The sequence below is a fragment of the Chaetodon trifascialis genome, chromosome 3, assembly GCF_039877785.1.
Source record: "Chaetodon trifascialis isolate fChaTrf1 chromosome 3, fChaTrf1.hap1, whole genome shotgun sequence".
NCBI classification, from domain to species: Eukaryota; Metazoa; Chordata; class Actinopteri; order Chaetodontiformes; family Chaetodontidae; genus Chaetodon; species Chaetodon trifascialis.
Window position 1 is genome coordinate 10,585,259 of NC_092058.1, and position 22,317 is coordinate 10,607,575.

The 22,317-nt window shown below is 43.0% G+C and overlaps 1 protein-coding gene across 1 annotated transcript in view; it reads right to left on the reverse strand.

Moving 5' to 3' along the window:
* Window positions 1–340: 340 nt before the first annotated feature.
* Window positions 341–22,317, reverse strand: part of LOC139329021 (neurexophilin-2) — a 42,669-nt gene continuing 20,692 nt past the window's right edge. Inside the window, exon 2 of the mRNA XM_070959140.1 lies at window positions 341–1,740. Coding sequence (XP_070815241.1) covers window positions 922–1,740 — 819 coding nt within the window. The 3' untranslated portion in view covers window positions 341–921. The remainder of the gene's footprint in view (window positions 1,741–22,317) is intronic.

Consider the following 22,317-nt stretch of genomic DNA (forward strand, 5'->3'; position numbering starts at 1 on the left):
AATTTCAGGGTAAATGTGATCAAACACTGTATCAGATACCCCCTTCGGATTCTATTGCTGTACATACCAACTCCCCCAAAAGGAGTCAAACATTATTATCATCTTAAGAATGTTTCACGGTTGGTTTTCATGTAATAATTGAATCCATAACCAACTTTCCTTCAATACAATTCAGAAAATTAAAATGACATATCTTCACAGAAAGCTTGGGTATGAATTTCCAATCAGAGCAAAATGTAACTTTATTCATTACAGTGTCCACGCTGAGTTAGATAGCCTGAATATGCTGTACAGCTTGTGCTTCCTGTTCTGAGCAAAAACATTCACGCAGTAAAAGACAGACAGTTTAAGAGATTTTAATGTGCTTTTTCATACAGTATATTGTATGCATATCCAGCATAGCATTTCTCATACATATAACTCTCTTATATCCAGGGTTTGAAATGTAGAGCTGAGAGGATGATTAACAGTCAGTCTACCATAACACTGCATCTGCCATACAGTGATGACACAGCACAACCACCTCAGAGTCTCTGATTCCAGCTGGTTTCAACCAAATTCTCCAAATGCAAAAAGTAATAACACTGGGAAACAAATATCTAAAAACAGTAAGTGTGCTGAGGTTGAGTACATTATTTACAGAAAAAAAAAAAATCAAATTAAAAACTGAAGTTAGCAAATACAAAGTTGGAAAATAAGTCAGAGAAATCAGCCATATCCTAATCATCCATAACTCTGATTATACTTGATTTAAATCCACAATTCACAGCAGTTTAGAGGCAAAAAACTGTCCCCTGCTTCTTCATAGTAATCAATATGACTATCATTTCCATCATCATCATTATAATCATCGTAGTCGTCATTAATATTGTCTCTTCTTTTTTCTCTCTCTCTCTCTCGTTTCAGTTCAGTCTAAGCGACTTATCCAAAGTAAGGGTGCTCGCTTTGGAAGTTGTAGTCCGGACACACTTTTTGAACCAGCTTGTAATCGATGCTAAAGAAAGAGATGAAGATGCAGATCACCTTGAAGGGTTTGGCACAGAGCCAGGCAGCGTGGGACTGGGTGTGCTCTGTGAAGCAGGTTTGAGATGGATCATACAGGCAGGGTTTGGGCTTCTTGGATCTGTTGGTTTTCTCATACTCTACCCGACAGTTAAAGGTCTTTGCCTCCTTGGGGTCAATGGTGGACTGGTGGGTATCCTGGATCTGGACATCCTGCTGGGTGTGGGGGTGCAGCTGCTGCTGCTGGAGGACCTCAAACTCTACCACTTTGGTTGGTGGCACGATGCTGACCGACACGTTCCCCAGGCTGGATGAGTTGTGGCGGAAATAAACAGTGAACGTCCCATTGATGTGGTCCACAATCTTCCCTGTCACCAACAAGCTGAATTTCATGGTCTTGACGTTGAAGTAGAAGTCTCCCCAGCCGAAGATCTTCTTGGTCTTCATGGCTGTTTTTAGCGAGGGCTTGCGCTTAGAGCGGTAGCCTGTCTGGTCCAGGAGCAGGGACTGATTCCGGGCCGAGTCGTATGGGTTAAAGAAACTGTAGGTGGGTGGCTTGGATTTCATGGGTGTTTGGTCGATAGAAGTGGAGAAGATACGTGTTTGGTACGGAGGTTTAACTACGCCCCCCGTTGTGCCTCCAACTGTCCCTCCGCCCATGCCATATGGAAGAGTCTTCATCACCGACCCCACTGGGCCCAGGTCTGAGAACTCCACTTGCTTCTCCAACCCTTGGACCTGTAGAAAAATGAAACAGACCGAACAGAGAAGAAGAAGAAAGCTTTACTGACAATGACTCAAACGGTATTAAGTTTATTTTTTCACACATCACATATCTTTCCAAGGACAATAACATTATTAGTCATTTCAGGAAATTCCCTGTGCTACAGTTTAAAATGGATATTCTGACAACAAGCATGTGGAAAAATTCAATTGCAGAATTTCTGACATGCCACGAATCCATGTGAGCGTACAAAAATTGATCAGGTGTCAGGACCTGGCGCAAAATGAATGTCAAATGAACGAATTTGCTGGAAATTCAGCCATGTCAGTCTGGGGCAACCAATTTGGCACTGAAAATTGGCATTGCCCGGCATTAGCCACGCATCCATGAAGGGTTAAAGGGTTCTGCACCTTGATGAAGGGCACATAAAGCAATGGGCGCCATACAGTAGATGTAATCCCAGTTCTGTTGCTGACTCAAACCCAGAATGCACAGCTCTCAATACCAGAAGTACAAACAACAATCTGCAACCAGTTCTTAGTTAACCTCTTTACCTCTAAGTCATGCTGAATCAATCAGAGAGGCTAGATTTAGTCTGAAATTTACAATCAGTCCAGTCCAATTTTGCAACAGTCTGGACAAAACCTAATATGCAGAAAAAGATCCATTATGTCCCACTTCATTCTACACACACGATCAAAATCTTAAATGTTGTCTAGGTCACTTTTCTGCAGAGATCTTTTTACCTCAAATGATTTTCATTTCCATGAGCATCCAAGTTGTTGGATGTTTCTATGTTTCATCTCTCGAATTCAAGAAAACAAAACCATCTATTTTTGTTAACACACTTTAATTTTGTTGTCACTGTTGCTCCAGAGAGAAAAACAACTCATGTAAGGTAATGGATGTGAGCCTTTGTTAGTTCAGACAGCTCTCTGCCTTTAATCCACAGCCTAGGTGGTTATTCAGAGGGCTGATTGACTGGAAATCTTCCTCTGCTCTCTTTCATGTCTCATCAATCACATCACATGCCATGCTCCCATCCATATGCATATATGTACCCCCACAAACACACACTCGAGCACACAGTGCATTCGCACACATGCAAACTTCAAGCTTGATGCTGTCATGAAGTGACAGTGAGAAGTATCACAACTATTCGGAGAGGTTATATGTGCTTCCCCTGAGGATGTATCTGGATGGAGTTAAAAACTGTTCTCATAGTGGATAAAAAAACACCAAAAAATAAATGAAAACACCATTTCAACACAAGTACCGGATCAGATCTTTGTGTCTACTCGTGCAAGGACAGTTTCTGTCTTCCTTCATTCGTATCCAGAGCAGTGGAACCGACAGGTTTGTGCTACAGCTCTCCTCATCTTTCATCAATCACTGAACCTAATAATAACTCCATATTGCTATTCGTAGAGGCAACAGTGCAGCACTCAATACAGCTCCTAATGCATTCAGTCACTCAATTAATGTATCTATGTCTGTTGGCCATTCATTAACATGCCCGCAGAGCTGATTTCTAAGTAGATTGATTGAGGGGAAAATAACTGAAAGTTTATTGACCACTGGAGGAATGAATTACCAAAAAAAGAAAGGTATGATTAATGAACAGTGACTGGGATAATGACCCACTGAAGATTTTTAACAGACCCAGACTCCCTTTGGTGCCATGACAAGACGCCCTCGCAGAGGTCTTCCAATTTAAAGCTGGCGAATTGTTGATGTGAGTTGACTTAATGTTGACGGGTAGAAATAAGCTACAGCTGATGGCAGAAAAACATCAGAATATGGACAGCAACAAACAGTGTGTAGAGTGCATGCGAGATGGGGACTTCCTGTGAATGCGCTGTCAGCAGTGCTGTCAGCTAGCTCCATGTGTTGCCATCTGTCAGGCTAACACTCTGCTGGTGCAGTCCTAATCATTTCTCTTGCTGATGGCACAGGGCTCGAAGTAGCACCATCATCATAATCCTTAACCATCTTCAGCGGCAACATCACACTATGAACCTCAACCTAACCTTCAGGGTCAACTGTATGAAGCTCAGGAATGATTTTCTGATGGGGTCTGAGGTTGGCGTGAGTCTTTCTGAGGCTGAAAAAAAGCAACTGTACACAGTCAGCAACTTTAACAAACATCGATTGAGTGGAAAAAGATGAGTGTGGTGAGAGGCCTTCTTCTTCAGTGGCACGGAAGTAATAAAATGCCAACAGAAACCAATAAATAGATGGACTTTCTATTAGCATAAATATGAAATTTTTTTGTGCTGGACAGTAAATCCATTTAAAGGGTGAGGATTTGTTAGAAGAAATATCAGATATTTTTTTCTTGACAAGAAATCCATAAGCTATAGACTTTTTGCAAAACAGCGGATGTTGGCTATAAGGTCATATCAGGCTGCTGCAACCAGTGAAAGATAGACAGCTGGAAAAACACAGCTTTACGCCTTTCTTCCTTCTCAGCCTCTATTCAGCTAGATTACAATGAGTGAGAAGTAACTTTTAGAGCAATAGCCAGAGGGATGTTGCTGGGGTTATGAAGCTAAGCACACACAGGTGCATGTACACACACAGTATACACATTATATTTACGCATAAGCAATTCAACTAGAATTGACTAGAGAGAATAGACTAGGTCAAAAGGAACTTCAGCAGTAACATGGGCCACTGTAACACCATCATAAGGAATACAAATAATATACACTATAATAGAGCTATGTGGATGGCGGATGCTGTCACCCAAAGCAAATTTTAGTCTCATACATGCATTTACTTTAGTTTATATAAGTTACTTTAATGAAAATCTATTATGTGTGAAGGCCTAGATTAGCAGGTAAATCACCACAGCTGTGACTATTATGTATACATTTATGTTATGTTATGTTATGTTATGTTATGTTATGTTATGTTATGTTATGTTATGTTATGTTATGTTTAATCGTCTTAATAAATTAATCCAGAGATTCATAATTAAGTGCCTGTCTTTGTTTGACACTAATGTTACATCTGCATATCTACATTTCGGTGTGATCTTCTTCTTTTTTTTCGCATTTTGTTTGAATGTAAGCATATAAGTATAAGGAATAATAGGAAGCAGCACTTGCCATACTATTTTAACTGCCCATCCATGGTTAAGTACAGTTTGTGATAACACAATTTTTGCCTCTGATTAAGTAATTTTGTGCTCACTAGTGCCTTGTTGCACTTTAGCACAGCAGTGCTTTGAGCTAGATGTTAATATCAGTATGCTAACAACCTCACAATGACGGTTTTAACATGCTAATGTCTACCAGGTGCGATGTTTACCATGTTCAACGTCTTTGTTTAGCATGGCAGCATGACTGTCTGAGCGACTGCTATCCCTGGAGCCACAGTACTAGCAGGGCTAACAGTCTGAATCTGAATGTGATAAAGTAAAATTTGATGTGAGAATATGAAGTTGCTGGTGAAAATGCGCTTCATGTTGCACTTAACAGGAAACACAGATACAACCTGTCATGCCCCTCCAGAGAAGTTACACAACATTAGATCTTTACCTTCCCACTGTCTACTTTCACATTCAATCTGAAGCAAGCATGCCGGGGGAAACAACTCCTTTCACAAAGACAAACCGTCTCAGCTATGTGTGCAATGCGGGCCGACTAGAAATGACTTAAAAGTAAAGGTCAGATAAAACTTGACTTGGGGGCTTGCTATGGGTTCCCTCTTGTGGCCACATGGGACTCCCAACCTGCAAAATTCCCCACAGTGAACATTTACTGGCATTAGTGTTTCCTCCATTTAGGCAAGAGATTCCTGTATGGCAGGATGCTGGAGGGAAATGTAGCAGAAGATGGAATAAGTATTGTGGTGGACTTATACATATGTATGATACAGACAACTCAATAACAGCACAATCATAGAGAGAACAATCAGATTACAGAGCTTGGAAGATAGAGAGAGATAGTGAAGAAAATGTTATTAGTGGAGAAGTGAGATGAGGAGAGGAGAGAGTAAGGAGATCTTGTACATTTTCTAGGAATGGGGAACATTAATCATCTTAAACTTCATTTGGAGGTTCATATGAGCAAAAAGCATCTTTAGCTGCTGCTTAGGAAGGTCTATAACCCACCTGAAAGTACATGCAAGAATGAAATGTTGGTATTGTTCAATGAGAGGATTATGAGTGTAGCTCAGACAGCGAGAGATCATGAGTGACGGAAAAAGAAGACGAAGCACCCATAGCGGCAAATAGACAAGGGTTTAGAGACTGCACGGTGAAGGGCTTCACATGAACTTATTAAATCAGAGAAGGTCAGATGCAGTCTAGAGCTGACTGCTGAAACCTGATATATCACATGCCACCACAATTAAGATCTCTTTTCATCATTAAGGAGGCCTAGGATCAATGGCAGAGCCCCTTTCTTTCATGCTCTTTCTGTCTATCGGGTATCTGATCCTCCATCAGCAGTTTGCTCACTCATACATTCATCCATAACTTCCCCACCTCCTTGATAGTCAGAGTATTCAGAGGAAATGTATCTCGCGTACCAGCTCCCCGGCACACATCCGACTCCCTCTCCTGCCCCCCCGCCCTCCTATCCTCCCCCCAGAGGACTGATGAGAAGATGAGAGCTGCTTGTCTCAGAGTTCTCTCCCAGGCTTGTTCTTTTGTTTAATTGGAGTTTTATTGGTGACAATCAATTCATTTCTATCTCAGCTCCAGGCTGCATTGATCTGCTGTCACAGAGAAGAGTCAAATGTACAGTTCCACTCCCACTGCACTATAAACCACAGGCTTTGATACGGATAGTTTTTGTTATTTCTTTATTTTTTTTACTTTCTGTTTCTACTACTTCAGTGCTTGTTGTGATTAGAAGAAGAAATGGCTTTTTGGGCCTTTTAAGGTTTACCTCATATTTCCTCCAGAAGGGTAAGAGAAGCTGTAACCTATTTGTGAATAGTCAGAGGACACTAATTCAGGATAAATTGCTGTAAAGCTGCACATTAGTTTTTACTTTGAAGTCACTGTTTACCCTAAAAGCTCCTTCACCATTTAAAAGGTAAATGCCATGAATTAGTTCAAGGTGGTGGTGGAAAGCTGAACATCCTAAAGTGAAAAGTTATCTCACTGTAGCTCTGAACTTCAAAAATGAAATTTGTTCTTACCAACCGTTGATACTGAGGTATGAGTTACGTTGTACGTTGAGTCTGAAATGTGAAAGACTATTATGGCGACATCCATAATGAACCGATGAAAAGGTTTTCTCCATGATGTAGTTCTTCTGGCTTCACTATGCCATGACTTCCAGTGCACACCGGAGCAGGTTTCTACAGCCAAACGTGAAGCGGTAAGGGTCGGCACTACCATGTCAGCATAGAGTGTTAGAAAACTGTGAACTGTCCCCTTCAGGCTGAGAGAAAGCAGATGTCCTAAGCGAAGGAGGTCAAGCATGTTGTCTTGTGTCCTGTGTGACAAGTGAAGGTAGGATAGACTACTCCCCTAGGTGAAGGTCCTGTGCTTGATCCATCCAGCCACCCAACCTCCTCCATATGTGGACTTCTCTTGTTCTTTACACTATGTCATTTGTCTACCAGTCGTTACCTGGTCACAAGCTCTAAGAGCTACTTTACTGTCAAGTCAAGCGTTTTGCTATTTTATTTCAAAAAAGTTAACTGTAAACGCATCCAAAAAGCCTTTGAGATGCTGAAATCTGAGCGCTCAAACCCCCTTGCGAGGTGGATGATGATCAGTGTGGGTGAGGAAGCAACGTGAACGAAAGCCTGTGAGGATGATAAAACTTTTGTCTCACTCGTCTTCCATAAATGTGATTCATCTGTGTGTGTTTGAGTTAGCTGATGGATAGCTGCTGCAGTGACTCATTTGCTAAAATTTACAAGTTGTTCTTCTTCTGGAGTTTTTTGGCAGTTACCAAACAGCTTATCTCTGGGCTGGAACAACGCCAACCTGGATTTGCATGTAGCACGGGAATACCAAGATGGATTGCAATCAGATTTGTGATCTTGCCAAAGGAGACGCATGTGTGAACAAAAGTGTATTGAGTAGCAGATGCCGTGTCTGGGAGACAAAGTGGGGACCCAAAAGCAGACGTGGAGATCTGAAATTAGCAACAGATAGGCAGGTCTGAAACAGGTAAACAAAGAGAGTGAAGCAGCATGACATGCAGGGCAGTTTGAGAAATCAAGAAAACATATTTCAGCCAAGACAGAAGAAATAAAGAGCCCGCTGCACTCCAGATAAACTGACACTGATTACTGATAAGATACTGCTGGGCAGGTGATCTAAAGAGGGGGGGTATTCACTGTGGCAGGTGAGAAACAGACAAAGCCTGGAAAGAGTGTTTGAGTGTCTGAGGTTGAACATGACACGATGTTGGAGTCATCAGAACATCAGAGCGTCTGGGTTCATCCTTGGGTTGAGGGCTAAGGACCTCAGACATCCGGAAGGAGCTTTGAGCAGGCATTGCTACTTGCATTGAAAGGGGCCAGTCGAAGTGCTTTAGGCATTTACAGTTGTTGCAACATCACAGATGCCTCCCTGTAGCACCTCAGGGCACACCCATAGGTCTCCTCCCAGGGATTACAAATCCCATCGTTATGAACACGCTGGATCCCGCTGGAAATATTATAGGATGTGGCTGAAAAGAAGAATGTCTGGCCTACTTTGCCTGGAGCTGAATAAGCAATGAAAATGTACGGATGGATGTCTTTGGACAGAGCTGTCAACAGGCAGACATCATAGATATGATAGAAATTGAACCTTTATATGAATATATGATTATTGCATTTCAGAATTTTTAAATGCTCATTTCTGCAGGAGTAATTGAACTAATTTGAGGCAAAGAAGAAAGAGAAAGCTGAAGTGACATATTCAGGTGTACTGTGGCCCTGACATGTTCAATTTTAGCAGCAGTGAGTCCACTCTGTTTTGACAATGATCACATATTTTGAAAAAAGAAACTTTTCTTCCTTCTTCCCCCCCCCAAAAAAAGGGAGGACTAAAACTGACATTTAATTACAAAAAGCAAAATAAAGCCAGGAGGAAAAAAGATAAACTAGTAGGGGGAAAATGGAGAGAGAGAGAGAGAGAGAGAGAGAGAGAGAGAGGGAGAGAGAGGGAGAGAGGGAGGGAAAAAGAGAAAAAGAAAAGGCAGTAAAAGCGATTTCGCAGTCCAGTGGTGTCGCTGGATTATCATGAAAATGAAAGCTACTGAGTCAGGGAGTATCAGGGAGCAAGGAAATGGAGCCGAGACAGATAACACAGTAAGGGAGAAGAAGAAAACGAATAAGAGAACTGGAGAAAGCAGAGAGAGGTCTGGATGACAATATAAGAAGAAAGTGCAAAGAAAGAAAGAAAAGGTAAAAAGACAATATATATACGACAAGCAGTGAGATTATGAGTGCAATAAGGCAAAAATGAGAATCACTTCACCCCATAGAGAATAATCAGAGGTTTCTTGAGAAGTAATATCTGTAATATTGTTTCAAGAAGACCAGCTCAGCTTTGAAATAATTTTTAGTTAAAAAAAGGGATGAAGTCTTTTTTTCCCCACGCATCAGGCAAAACATGAAAAAGTGTTTGAGTTGATCATAAGCAAAAGTTTCACGTAGCAGGATCTAGCATACAGCGTACAGGGCCAATAATGTTGTGTCAAAGTGTAGTTTGGGTCAAACGTCAACTGAAGAATAACAAAGAAAGAAAGAACGAGAGAGAAGGATGTGAGATAACTCTGCCATTTGATGTTACATAAGAGGATTTGTGAAGGTATTTTCTGCTAGCTTAAATGTTATATGCTTACAATATTGCAAAATATTGTAGATGCCACAAAGATCAGACTGAGAGTGAAATATAGAAATCTGAGATTGTGGCATGTGAGGTAACACACAAGCACTAAAAATTCAAATGTGTAGCAATACGAACCTTAATGGCAGTTTTTTCCCTTTCTGCTGCATTGCCTTGGCTTCAGAAACTTCTTTTATGGTTTGCTGGATATTCATCAATCAGTATCTTTAACTAACCTTGAACATTAACAGGATTTTGGGGGGAGAAATTATTGCAATTTTTGTGCAAGCCAAATGAACTTCTTTAATACCTATCGCCATCTATACTTAAGCCACGAGAGAGCTTGATGACCATCTACATGATGGCTACATGTTGTGTTATGGCAGAAATTTTTCCTTCACTGTGACAAACCTCTGCTTTTTTTTTGCTGAAGGTGAGACGAGAGGATCGATACAACTTTCAAATCTGCCCAGTTAAGTACGAGGCTACAGCAAGCAGCTGGTTAGCTTAGCTTCGCATAATTGCACTATTGCAGGAAATAGGGGAAAACAGCTCCCCTGGCTCGGCCTGAAGGTAACAAATCAACCAGCACCTCTTGCTTATTGGCTGGGAGCAGTAACTTTCTGAAGCCTCCACTGGCTGCTGGCAACCTCATGGCGGCAAGAGAAATAGGCCAGCTGTTTCCACATCTTCCTAGTCTTTATGCTCGACGATGACCACTGACTGTAGCCACATGTTTAACAGACGAATATGAGAGACGTATCGGTCTTCACATCTAACTCACAGCACAACAGCAAGTAAGCATGTTTCCCAAAATGTCCAACTATTCCTTAAAACACTCAACTCAAAGAAAGATGAATTAATTTAGCGTTCTTCAACACGGGGTTGTCCAACAAAATGGAAGTTGTAGTCCCTTTATAATACAACTATCACTGCTATTCGTGAGGACACTCCGTTCTCTTCCTAACTCGTTGTAGTCAGGTCACATAATGCTGCACGGGGTCGACAGCAAACAGTACAGCTGCAGTATGTTCCAACACACCATGCCATAATCCAACAACCGTCTTTACCACGACTCATTAGATCAACACAGATAAACGTTACACTTGTTGCAGCTTCTCTCTTTGCATCATAGTCTAAAGCCGTCCTACCTGTCACACTCTGCAGTAAACTTCTCTAGTGAACATGAGGACTGCAGTGCAGTGAATCACACATTTAACAGGAACAAGGCCAGCCACAACCAAAAACTGCAGGCATGATGAAATCAATTGTTTTTCTCTCTTTTTTTTTTTTTTTTTTTACTGTACTGATGTACTGCCTTTATAACACAAGGGAATAAGGTTATATAGACAATACTGCTCTTGTTAACACCATCTTTTGTAAAACAAGGTAGGATTATGGAACTGTGCAAGATATTAACCCAGGGGACTGCACAATCACCCAGTGAGTATGAACCACTGCCAAATTATCATACAATGCTTAAAACACACTGGGCACCAGTGCCAGCATTGTGTGTGGGAGTTATCATTCATGTACGTTTAAACAATGCTGCCACAGCCAAATGAGTGAAAACACTTGAATCCCAAATGCAGCAGCCTAAACAAAACAATAGGATTGCTATTGTCCCCCCAAAACCTAAAAAATTAAAATGGAGCAACAACCCTTTCAGCAGATCAACCGGGCTACGCCACATTTCTATATATAAAGTTAATATTAGTCAATATGTTGGATCACGATAGCAACAAAACAGCGACTGACACCTTGTAACCGGACTCTGCCATCCTCAGAGCACAGAGTAAGTAAGCAGGCTATATTCATCTCACAAAACATGCTAAAGATTCATTGAGGGATAGTCACTGTACCCAGACTGCGACCTGGTCCCATGATACAAACAGGCATGCATGTAGCACAAACCACTGCATCAAACTATCAGCCTTCAAACAAGCTGTGCAACCAAGCGTGACATTAACAGAGACCTGTTGCTGAAGCCATCATTGCATGCTGATAGCAAAAGTCTTTAGAGGAAATCTATGTGACCACTTCATGCACTACGACTCTATAATTTACATTCATTTAATTAAGTGTAGATCCCACTTCTTAACATCTATATTTTCTTTGTTGAGAGGTGTGTAAGCAGGTATGTTATATGTAATTTAGGAAACATGATCTAAGGAAAGTCAACTGCTAACTCCAATGCTGCGCACAGTATGTTTGATTAAGATGATGTCAGGCATGTGTTGCTGCTGAATATCAACTCTATATATTAGCATTAAAGACAAAGTTATGAATATTAAATAAATGAATATTAAACAGAAATATAAATACAGCATATATCACAAATTGTGGCTTGGTGCGCAACTTGATTTTCATCATTTGCATTTATAGTATTTTATCCCTGCCCCAACTCTCCAATACTTTTTAAACTACACTCAACATGTTGACGTTTTGACCCATGACCCATACTCAGTAGTCATTACTACATTATTAGATGAGTATATAGTACTCATGAGTCAGACCACAGTCAATATGATCCCATTCTCAACTGCACACCTGTGAAGTTTGGTGATTGCATCTTGATGCCTTTGCATTGACAAAACGTGTCCACAGACAGACAGACAGAGATAAACACCTGGCAAAGTCATCAAATCCACTTCTGTGCTAGTTCCTACTACAGTAGGCGTCTCCAGGACCACATTTTGGCACACGCGCACACAGACTCACAAGGTGTAAATACTACCACGCTGTCGCGGCCGGTGGAAATCAGTTATAAAACAGGCCAGTGAAAACATCTAATTTCTCAAGTCCTGCATTCAACTTCCCCAACATCTCCCCGCCTCCAGACAAGGAAAGAGGGAAAAAAGGCCAACATGCTTTATCTATACAGTCATTAGAAGATTGAGGTCTCAGGAGTCTAACTTCAGTGGCCATGGATCAAATGTGTGCAGCAGTCCTCCCTTGTTCCTCCTATTTTACTGATGGCATCAGATCAGCATGCCGGAGTGTTTTTGCCTGGCTGGGTGGGTGGGCAGGCTTCCCACATGTCTCCAGCGATGCCATGGCACCTGATCAATCACCCACTGCAACTCTTTGGGGACCCATCAGAGGGGAGGGACGAAGGAGCGGAGAGGCATCGGTGGAGTGAGGGTGTCTCGTTTGCATGTGGGACGGCAAGCAATACATCAAAAGATGACAAATATCCCATTCTTCCTTAAATAAGAGTAGTGAGACTCTTGCCGGCTGCGCCTTAACTTTAATCATTCATCTAAATAACTGTTTCAGAAGTCTGCGACCGGAGGGGGCCGTAGCTCCAGGCAGGCCGCCGTGGGCGTGGGGGAATATGAAAACTGACGTCGCGCTCCTGGATTTCTCATTTGCAAATGTGTAAACATATATTTGACTCAGATTGCAAAGGCAAAAAAGCACTTTTCCTCATCACCCACACCTCTTCCTCCCCCCCCCCCCCCAACACACACACTCTCTCATAGATTTATGTATTGAAAGAGTTTGAAATTCACTGAGGTTAGACTAAGCAAGAAAGGTTCGGCGGAGGTGCAGGGTAGTCGGGCTCTGGCAGCATGAGCGACGTGTTGAGCAGCTAAGTGACAGTGATTGATGCCCTCTGTGTTTCGCAACTTATCAAGCGCATATACACACTGACTCGTCAAACAGATAAACAGCAGAAACATTTGAGATAAATAAAGAATCAAATAAACACGAGGGACTGGCAAAGACAAACCCCAAACTATCTGCATAATAAATAGACGAGATGGAAAGAAGGAGGCAGAGGAGAGGCAGAGATTCCCAGCGGGTGAAGCTGAGCCTGGGAGACGTCAGCTGGGGAGGGATACGGGGACACATGGGCCTGTGACGACTCCGACAAGTCACCCAGGCGGCAAAATAAAGCCCGGCTTCCTCAGATTTGTTTCCAGTGCTCATCAGTAGGAGAGCTGGATGACGGATGGACTGGCGCTGGGCGCAACGCGAGCGTGTCAAATTTACTCACCATAATAAAGACCTGCTCTTTTTCCTTCCATTCGCTCCCCCCTTTTTTCCCGCCACCTGCAGTCCCACTGCCTACAACCCATTTCATTTCATTTCAATCTGCCTCTTTGTTCAATTTCTCCATCCTTCCTTAATTCCATATCTGATCTCTCTTCCATCCCTCCATTTCCCACTTTCTTGTTTTATTTCCTATTTCTTGTATCCTTCCATGTTTTCATCCATCCAACCATAACAGGACTAGCTCCGGATTTTCTTCCTTAATTCTTCCCTCTCTTGTCATCCATCTCTCCCCCTTCCTTTATTGACTGCATCCTTCCTTTTCTCCATCCTTCCATCCATCCAAGAAACCTTTCATGATTTAACCGGAATAATGATCTCATCCTGTTTCTCATCTGCCCTACATCCCATCCCATCATTCCTTCCTTTATTTCCTCTTCACTTGCATTCTTCCCTTGCTCCATCCCTCCATCAAGCCATGATGGCATGAACAAAATTAAGAGTACTTCCTTTATTCATTCCTTAATTTCATATCCTCCATCCGGTCCCTCCATCCTTCTTTTCCATCATTGTTCCATCTTTCTATCCTTCATCACCAATAGCATTACAACTTATCCCTCCTTCTGCCTTTCATTCCCCATCCTTCCTTCCTTCATCTCCTCCTTCCTCACGTCCTCGTTGTTCCACCCCTCTATTCATCCACCCATCCATGACTGCAAGACTAAAACTTCCTCCTAATGCTTCCGTACCCATTTCATCCCTCATTCATTCTCAGTCCCTCCATCCTTTCTTCCTTTATTTCCTCCGTTTCCATCATTTCATTCATCCATGACAAGAAAATTTTCTTTCTTAATACTTTGATCCCTCAATCATCGTTTCTTTCTTAAATTTCTAATGTCTCCATCCTTGCTTGCTTTATTTCCTCCTTCCTTGTGTCCTCCCTTGTCTCCATCCTTCCATCAGTCCACACATATATAACTGTGACAACTGATCCACCTTTCCTTCCTTGCTTCGTTCATCCTTCCATTCATTTGCCCATCCATCCACGACAATACCAAAACTACCTCCTGATATGTCCTCCCTTCTTTCCTTAATGTTTTCCACATCCTTAATTCATCCTTCACCTCTTTCTCTCTTCATTCATTTCCTCATACTCCCTCCTTCATTTCCTCTCATCCTCATCCCAGAGTTCTCCATCCTTTCATTCGTCCATGACTGAGAATAACAGCTTGTTTCTGATTGCTTCCTCCTTAACTTCCTTCATCCTGCTACCTTTGTTCCATCCTTAATTTCTTCCTTGAATTTCTCATCTGTCCATCTTTCGTTGCTCCATTGCCTCTTTCATGGCGTCCTTTCATTTCTTCACAGGTCCATGGCTGTGACATGACTAGAGCTACAACTACATCCTGACACCGTCCTGTTTTTCCTTCCTCATTTTCTTTCACCCTTAATCTTCTCCCATCTCTTTCTTGCTTCCTAATATTTTCATATTTCCTCCCTTTAATTCCTCTTTCCTTATTTTCCTGCATCCATCCACCTAACATGACCAGAACTGTGACAAGCTCCTGGTATTTCCATCCTTAACTCCATCCTTCTATTCATCCTTAATTCCCACTTTCCTCTCATCCTGCTGTCAGAGCCCAGGCCTCCCGGTCTCTCTCCCTGGTTTGGGAGTCAGTCGGCTTTTGAGATGTAATAGTATGATTAGACAAAGATAAAAAGACTAAGCGTTTCCATGTCTGCTCCTTCCCTGCTGTGAGGGATGCGCTCCATGCGCTGGGGGCTTAATCCGAGTGGGGCTGGGTGGGGCTGGGCGGGGGCAAAGCTCAAACCTGCGGGGGGATACGTGGCTCTCCGGCTTGGGGCAGACTGTCTTCACCGGGGCTGATGGCAGAGTTAATTGGAGAGAAAACAGTGGGAGGTGCCGATGAATAAAACCCCTCAGAGATGCTGGCAGCAGGGCATGGCGACATTCCCCTGTTCACCAAGGTTATGCACACACACAAAAACACACACCTACTACTGAGACTGAGGCAGCAAGGCTCCTGTAGCATTATACGCACAGGAAGTACAAGATTAGCTCCAGTATGACTTGATTTTTGAAGAGTTATTTGATTAAAAGGAACTGGAAATGACATACTAGATAAGGTGGACGAAGATGAGACAACACACTGGAGCACACAATGTATAGTACGTTTTCTCCCCTCCTGCCTTTTGGATGTCTTTGCCAGTGTATAAATCACCCTGCTTCAAGGACGCAGCATTGGGACCCCTAACTGGGATCTTTCACATCCACCATCTGGACGTAGAAAACCAGAGTGCTGACCAGCGGTCCTGCTCTCATTCTGTTCCTCAGGACGAGCCACAAGATAGGGGCAGGTGTATACTGAAGATAGAAACCTAATCAATCCAACGACTGCTTAGTGTGTACTGGACTTCATAGAAAATCCCCCCTGGAAGCGAAGAGGAGTCGAATAGAGCAGTAATGATATTTTGAGAGGGGGAAAGAGAGAGAAACAGAGGCCGTGACAGACAAAAAGAAAGAGAGAAGCTGTCAGTGTCTCTGCTCATCCAGAACTGTCCGAAGTATTCATTCACACTCTCCCTCCCTCTCTCCTTCCTCTTCGCTCGCCCTCCTCCAGAGACGGTGTCCTTCCATCATTCGACTTGGTTTCACACTCCGAGACTCAATATCAAAGTAGATACGAACAGAAATGAGAAACACAGGATTGTCTTTCCACAGACAATTGTGTCCACTGTGGTTATTTGTGTCATGCTATCCACTGGTGTAAGTAGGTCTATCGTATCTCTCTGGGCCGCCTGCCTGCGGTCTTTCCATCAGGCCCGACACGTTCACTGAGGACAGCCGTATTCCTCTTTCTCTCCCCGTCCACCTGACCGGACAGTCGCTTTGTTTTACCTCAGGTCACCTCCCCTGCAGGCTGCTGCCCAGTGGCTGATCACTTGGTCAATGTCAACACTCACACACACACACACACACACACACACACACACACACACACACACACACACACACACACACACACACACACACACACACACACACACACACACACACACACACACACATCATCCTTGATTACATATGCCCCAATGCATACATTTAAAGGTTGTAAATGTTGAAAGCAGTGATAGAAATATCTGATAATTAAGTTACTTTATCATAGTGATGCAAACAAAGCTGCAACTAATGATGAATGATTTTTATCTGACCAAAGGTGCAAAACCTAAAGATATTTATTTTATTTGAAGCAATTAACTAATTATCAACTGATTGGCGATAATCAATTCAACGTTTCAGCTCCAGATGCAAGCGCCCTGAAACTCTAATAATGTCATAAAGCTGTCTCGATTTCTGATTTGAAACACTGTCCAGAGATCTATGAGATCATTTGTGTTTTGGCTGTGGTTCTGATGACATTGCGCTTACTGAGTTAGCTGCTGAGAGTAGCCCAACCAATACTGGCATTTCAAGGCCAATATTTTTATTGGATTAACACATAAACAAACTGGGTGTACCTGTCATTTTAATAATGATGCTTTTTTACAAAGGCAAACTGTTCTTGCAGAGCTACAGCAAACTAATGTGGAACAAGAAGTCAACCAGTGATGAAATTCGAAACATTGAATTTCATCACACCCTGATCAAAGCAAGTAACCAGGTAAATACATCCATCCATCCATTTTCTATACCGCCTATCCCTTTCTGGGTTGTGGGGGGGCTGGAGCCTATCCCAGCTTCAATGGGTGAGAGGCGGGGTACACCCTGAGCCGGTCGACAGCCGATTGCAGATTGCACATGCAAAGACAGACAACCATTCACACCTAGGGGCAATTTAGAGACACCAATTAACCTAATGAGCATGTTTTTGGTCTGTGGGAGGAAGCCGGAGTACCCGGAGAGAACCCATGCATGCACGGGACGAACATGCAAACTTCACACAGAAAGGCCCCATCCGGGGATTGAACCGGCAACTTTCTTGCTGTGAGGCATGCGCACTACCTGCTTGCGCCACCGTGCCGCCCCAGGTAAATACAATGCCTTCAATGTCCAAACCTAAAAAGATTCATGTTGTAATAAATCTGAATTGTCCTTTGAATAGATTGTTTGGTAAAAACAATAAGGTGAAAATCTGTGTTTGGTTGATAAATTGTCTCATTTCCACATTAGACATTCGTAGTTTTGTGTTTTATGTGACTTCTGCAAAAAGAAACTCTAACAGTTTGTCTCCGGTGTGGACAACCTGAAGCAGGAGATTTGTGCGGAGGAAAATTGTGGCACTGCTATGACGGCTACATTTGTATTACTGACCTGCTCTCATTCACACGGCTTGTGTTGATTCAACAGCGATAAAAGGCTCTGGACAGACCGAGACTTGTGACTAACAGTCCAGCAGGGTCTGTGGTTCAATTACTGTGGGGGGCAGCTCTCCTCTGTCCCTGGGCTAGATGCTTTACTGGAACAGCTTCAGTAAACACACACACGCCAGAGTGTGTGCACACACGCACACACACACACACACACACACACACACACACACACACACACACACACACACACACACACACACACACACACACACACACACACACACACAGCCTTTATAAATGTGATGTCGCTGACCAAAGGATATCAACACTGATACATTTCTCTCCCTCGTTTTTTCCTTAAAGATATGTCCAGACGAAACGTATTGGAAGATTGGATATTGGCACTATCTAAATGAATGTTTTCAGGCCCTGGGGAGGCAAGGCTCACTGCACCGTCTGGGTCTTTAAAAATCCGAGGACAGCTGATGAAAAGCTTGGCTGAAGCAGTTTATCCACAATGAGAGAGAAAACACAGGAAATGAATACTGACCTATGAAGTCAATTCCAGCACTTTCGCAGAACTCTTTCGACAGTTAGTGGGTGGGAATCTTAACCAGTTTCAGCTGAATACATAGTTTCACTCGGCTGGCAACTGGTCTTTTGTAAGTTTGAATCCAAGGACTCGTATTGTGCATCTTAAGCAAACAAACTTGATTTACTGAAAGATGTCAAAGACATTTTGTTCTGTGTAGCGCAGCCTCAGTTTGGACAATATGCGCTTAAAAGGCAAAACAGCTTATATCAACAAAACCAGCTCGGCCTTGGCATTCACAGTAGCAAAAATGATGCATGCAACAAAAGCATGACTGGAAATCTCTTGAGCTCCCCCACTGGTCTGACCAGACCTACAGTGACAAAACTGAACTGACTGACGCACACACACACACACACAAACGCCCACATGGCGTAAACACAAGACGGGTCTAAGGATCTGGCATGTTTCCAGAGCAGATGGGTGGGTTGGGTAGAGGAATGGGGTGGGCCTGGTGGGTGGGGGGTGCAGGAGAGCGCCAATCTGTCATTTCTAACAAGCCAGGAGACTTGGAGCCAGGGCAGGTCATAGACACAGGACACACACACATACACACACACACACACACACACACACACGCACACACACACACACACACACACACACACACAGATAGACACACACACGCCTCCTCCTCGTCCTTACGCAGGCATCACATTCCAACTGCGGCATTCCTGCTAATTAGAACACAAATTAATGATCCAAGCAAGTGAGACAGACTGACTCTCCCTCCCTCTAGTCAACATTACGCCTTCCTCCTGGTTGATCTTCCTCTGCGTTGGCTTCTCATTCTTCTTCCTCTTCTCCTTTGGTTCGTTTAATCCTTTTACACTTTGTCTCTTTATGCACTTTCCTTTCCTCCAAGACAGGTGAGACAAACACTCTGGGAATAGTGTGCAAAAACAACCTGTTTCTAATTTATCCCTGAAGAAAAAAGGGCATCATTTGCAGACTCAGGTTGTGTTGCAATCGGACTAAAGATTAATCCAGGCTGTAGGAAATAAACAAGCCACCATTACTGCAATTGCCTGTCACCTGTAAATCTGCATATAATCTGCATATAACACTGAATCAACCACAGACACCTAATGACCGAACTGAGTCACCTCTCTGCATATCTCTAATCTCTTTCCACTAGCTACTCCATGCAGACCTTTGACATGCAGACAAGGACGGTCAGACAGGGGCAATACCAATACCAGGGTCCAATACTGTGTTCATGTACTCGTAACTGTAATCAGAAAACTAGTCTGAAAAAACCACATCGGATACCGCAGTGCGGTGTTAACCTCTCATCAGCTGAGCTGGTAGATATAGGGCGAGAAATGTCAGCAGCTTAGAGATATTTTCAGATATGTGATGATGACAAAAGTAGAGCAGATTGCAAACTATGCTCTGCTAAATTGTTATGAGGTGGGGGCGAAAAGTCGCTCCTTCAACAAGCAATTTAATAAAACATCTGAAGAACCAACACAACGCAGAGTTCAAGGAGTTTGCTAAAGCTAGCAGCAGGAAACAGCGACAACCAACTTTGCAGCAACCACTGGAGAAGCAGAGAAACAACCCAGGGTGGGAAAAATTATAAGAGCTCTTTCCCAGTACACTGCTCTTGATGACCAGACATTGTCAGTTTTAGATAATACGGGATTTTGTCATCTTCTCGGTGTACTGGAGCCAAGGTACGAGATTCCCGGTCGTAACATCACAATTTTACAATCTCTCATCAAGAAGAAGTGGCCTCTGGGATCAACTGGGTTCCAACATTAGCTCCCCAATAATCCCACCGCTCAGCAGTGGACACTTCTGGAAAAAATCTGCTTTCGCTCTGTTTGAGGAGTTAACCTGAAAAGTGAGCTCCTCTGATGCAGACGGCATCAGATGTTATTCCTGCTGTGACTGCGCTTCAGAGACTTTTGACCAAAGAAAGAGACGAGGCAGTCAAGAGACGCTTCACTGACACTGGAAGAAAAAGTCTCTACTGTACTGCAACTGTCTGCAACTGTGTGTGTTGAGCAAGTACTAATACTGGCACTAACTAACCCCCAAATATGAGTACTTGTATGAGTGCCATTGGTGCATCCCGACCATAACGCTATGTTAGAGTTGCTAATTTAAGACTAGTTCTTTGAGGCTAAATAACTTCCACATTCACACACCTACAGCTGAGCTTGGAGGGAGGTTGACTGTCGACCGTGAACAACCCAAACACATCTGCTTTTGTTATCATATAACAGCAGCAGTGCTTGAGAGTGTGAAACAGGAATCGACCGGCGAAAACTTAAAGTAAAGCTAGCCAGGTAATTAAATCACACCTTGCTCTGTCTCTGTGAAAATCCTGCATCCTTTGTCTCTCTTTCATTATTTTCCCATCAGCATTACTGTGAAAAAAATCAGTGCATGGCTTGAAGAAAGAGTGAAAAATCGGGTGTGTAACCAGCAGAACAAGAGCTGGTAGTTCCCCTCAGAGCTGCGCTGCTGAATAAATTGCTTGTTCTGTGATTGTATCTGTTATTCTTTCAGGAAGAACAGTGATAAATTCTGGGGCAAAGTCACAGAAAACCACAACAACAACAAACTCAATCTGGCAGTGCTCCTCAGCGGTCCAGGACACCTTACCCACGATGCATCAGTGGAGGGCTGACCTTGAGCGCTAGGCATTAAGGTCAGGAAGCATCATTAGTCCTGCTTCCCCACTGCAAGGACTAAGAATAGGAACACAATCACTCACTCATCATCTCCATATATCTGTCCCTTCTTGCTTTCTTCTTTCTGCAGTTCATTATTTCTGGCGGGGGGCTTCTGGAAGGACTAAAACAATATCCTACTGTAGCACACGTGGGCCTGTGGGATTAAATGAGCAGTACAACAGCTCTGAATTAAGTAGAATTAAACTATGAACATTATCTCCACTTTGAAATCAATGGGGACCATGTATCTAATTTTTAATACCCAAATCCACTAAAACAAAAGAATCTATTTGCCTTTTTACGCCTTTCTCTCTCGCTCTGCCTCTTCTAGGTGACATTACCTGTACAGGTATTTTTATTTTTCTCACATTCGCTGGTCATTCTGCTATATGCATCAGTTGTCACTATTAAATTGTTTCTACACGTCAGGCATGATTGCAAATAATGTGCCTGAACTAGTCTGTCTGGGACTGAAGTACGACAGCTTTGATTTATTCAAATAAATAAACGTGTGAAGTATGCTGGAAAACAACCTTACACGATCGGGTAAGAACATGTGCTTTTTAAACCACACACAAATCACCTGCTGGAAGCAGCCCACACCCTCCACCTCTGTTTCCTTCTCTTCAGTCCCAGTTGGGGCTCTGGCTCACAATCAATACCTTTCACTGCTAAGCCAATCTGCAATAATAAAGGCATTACAGACACGGGAAAAATAAGACCAAATCTTATTAAATATGGGAGATGGTTTCTTCCCTTCTATGTCTTCCTGTCTCTTGTTGCCTAGGTGAGCGGGACAGAGCGCAGTGGTTGGCTTGATCTCTAAATGTTCTGGGATGATCGCTGGGCTCAGGATCAGGGTCCGCATTGTGGGTTACAGGTAGAGTTTGGAGCTTAGCATTCTGCTCAACTCTCCTACCAGCCATGTATATTTCACAGGATTGTCTTTTATATTCAGTCTGTGGCTCAGTGGAGCACTCATCTTTATTTCATTTTGTGGCATTTTTTAATTTTAGCTGAGATTTTTTTTTGCACCCTCCTCCTCCTCCTCCTCCTCCTCCTCCTCCTCCTCCTCCTCCTCCTCCTCCTCCACTCCCTCCATCCTTCCTGACAACCCCCTCTGCTGACTGAATCAGTAATGACATTATGCATCTTGCACTCTGAAGCTCTCAGCAAAGCAAACACTAAC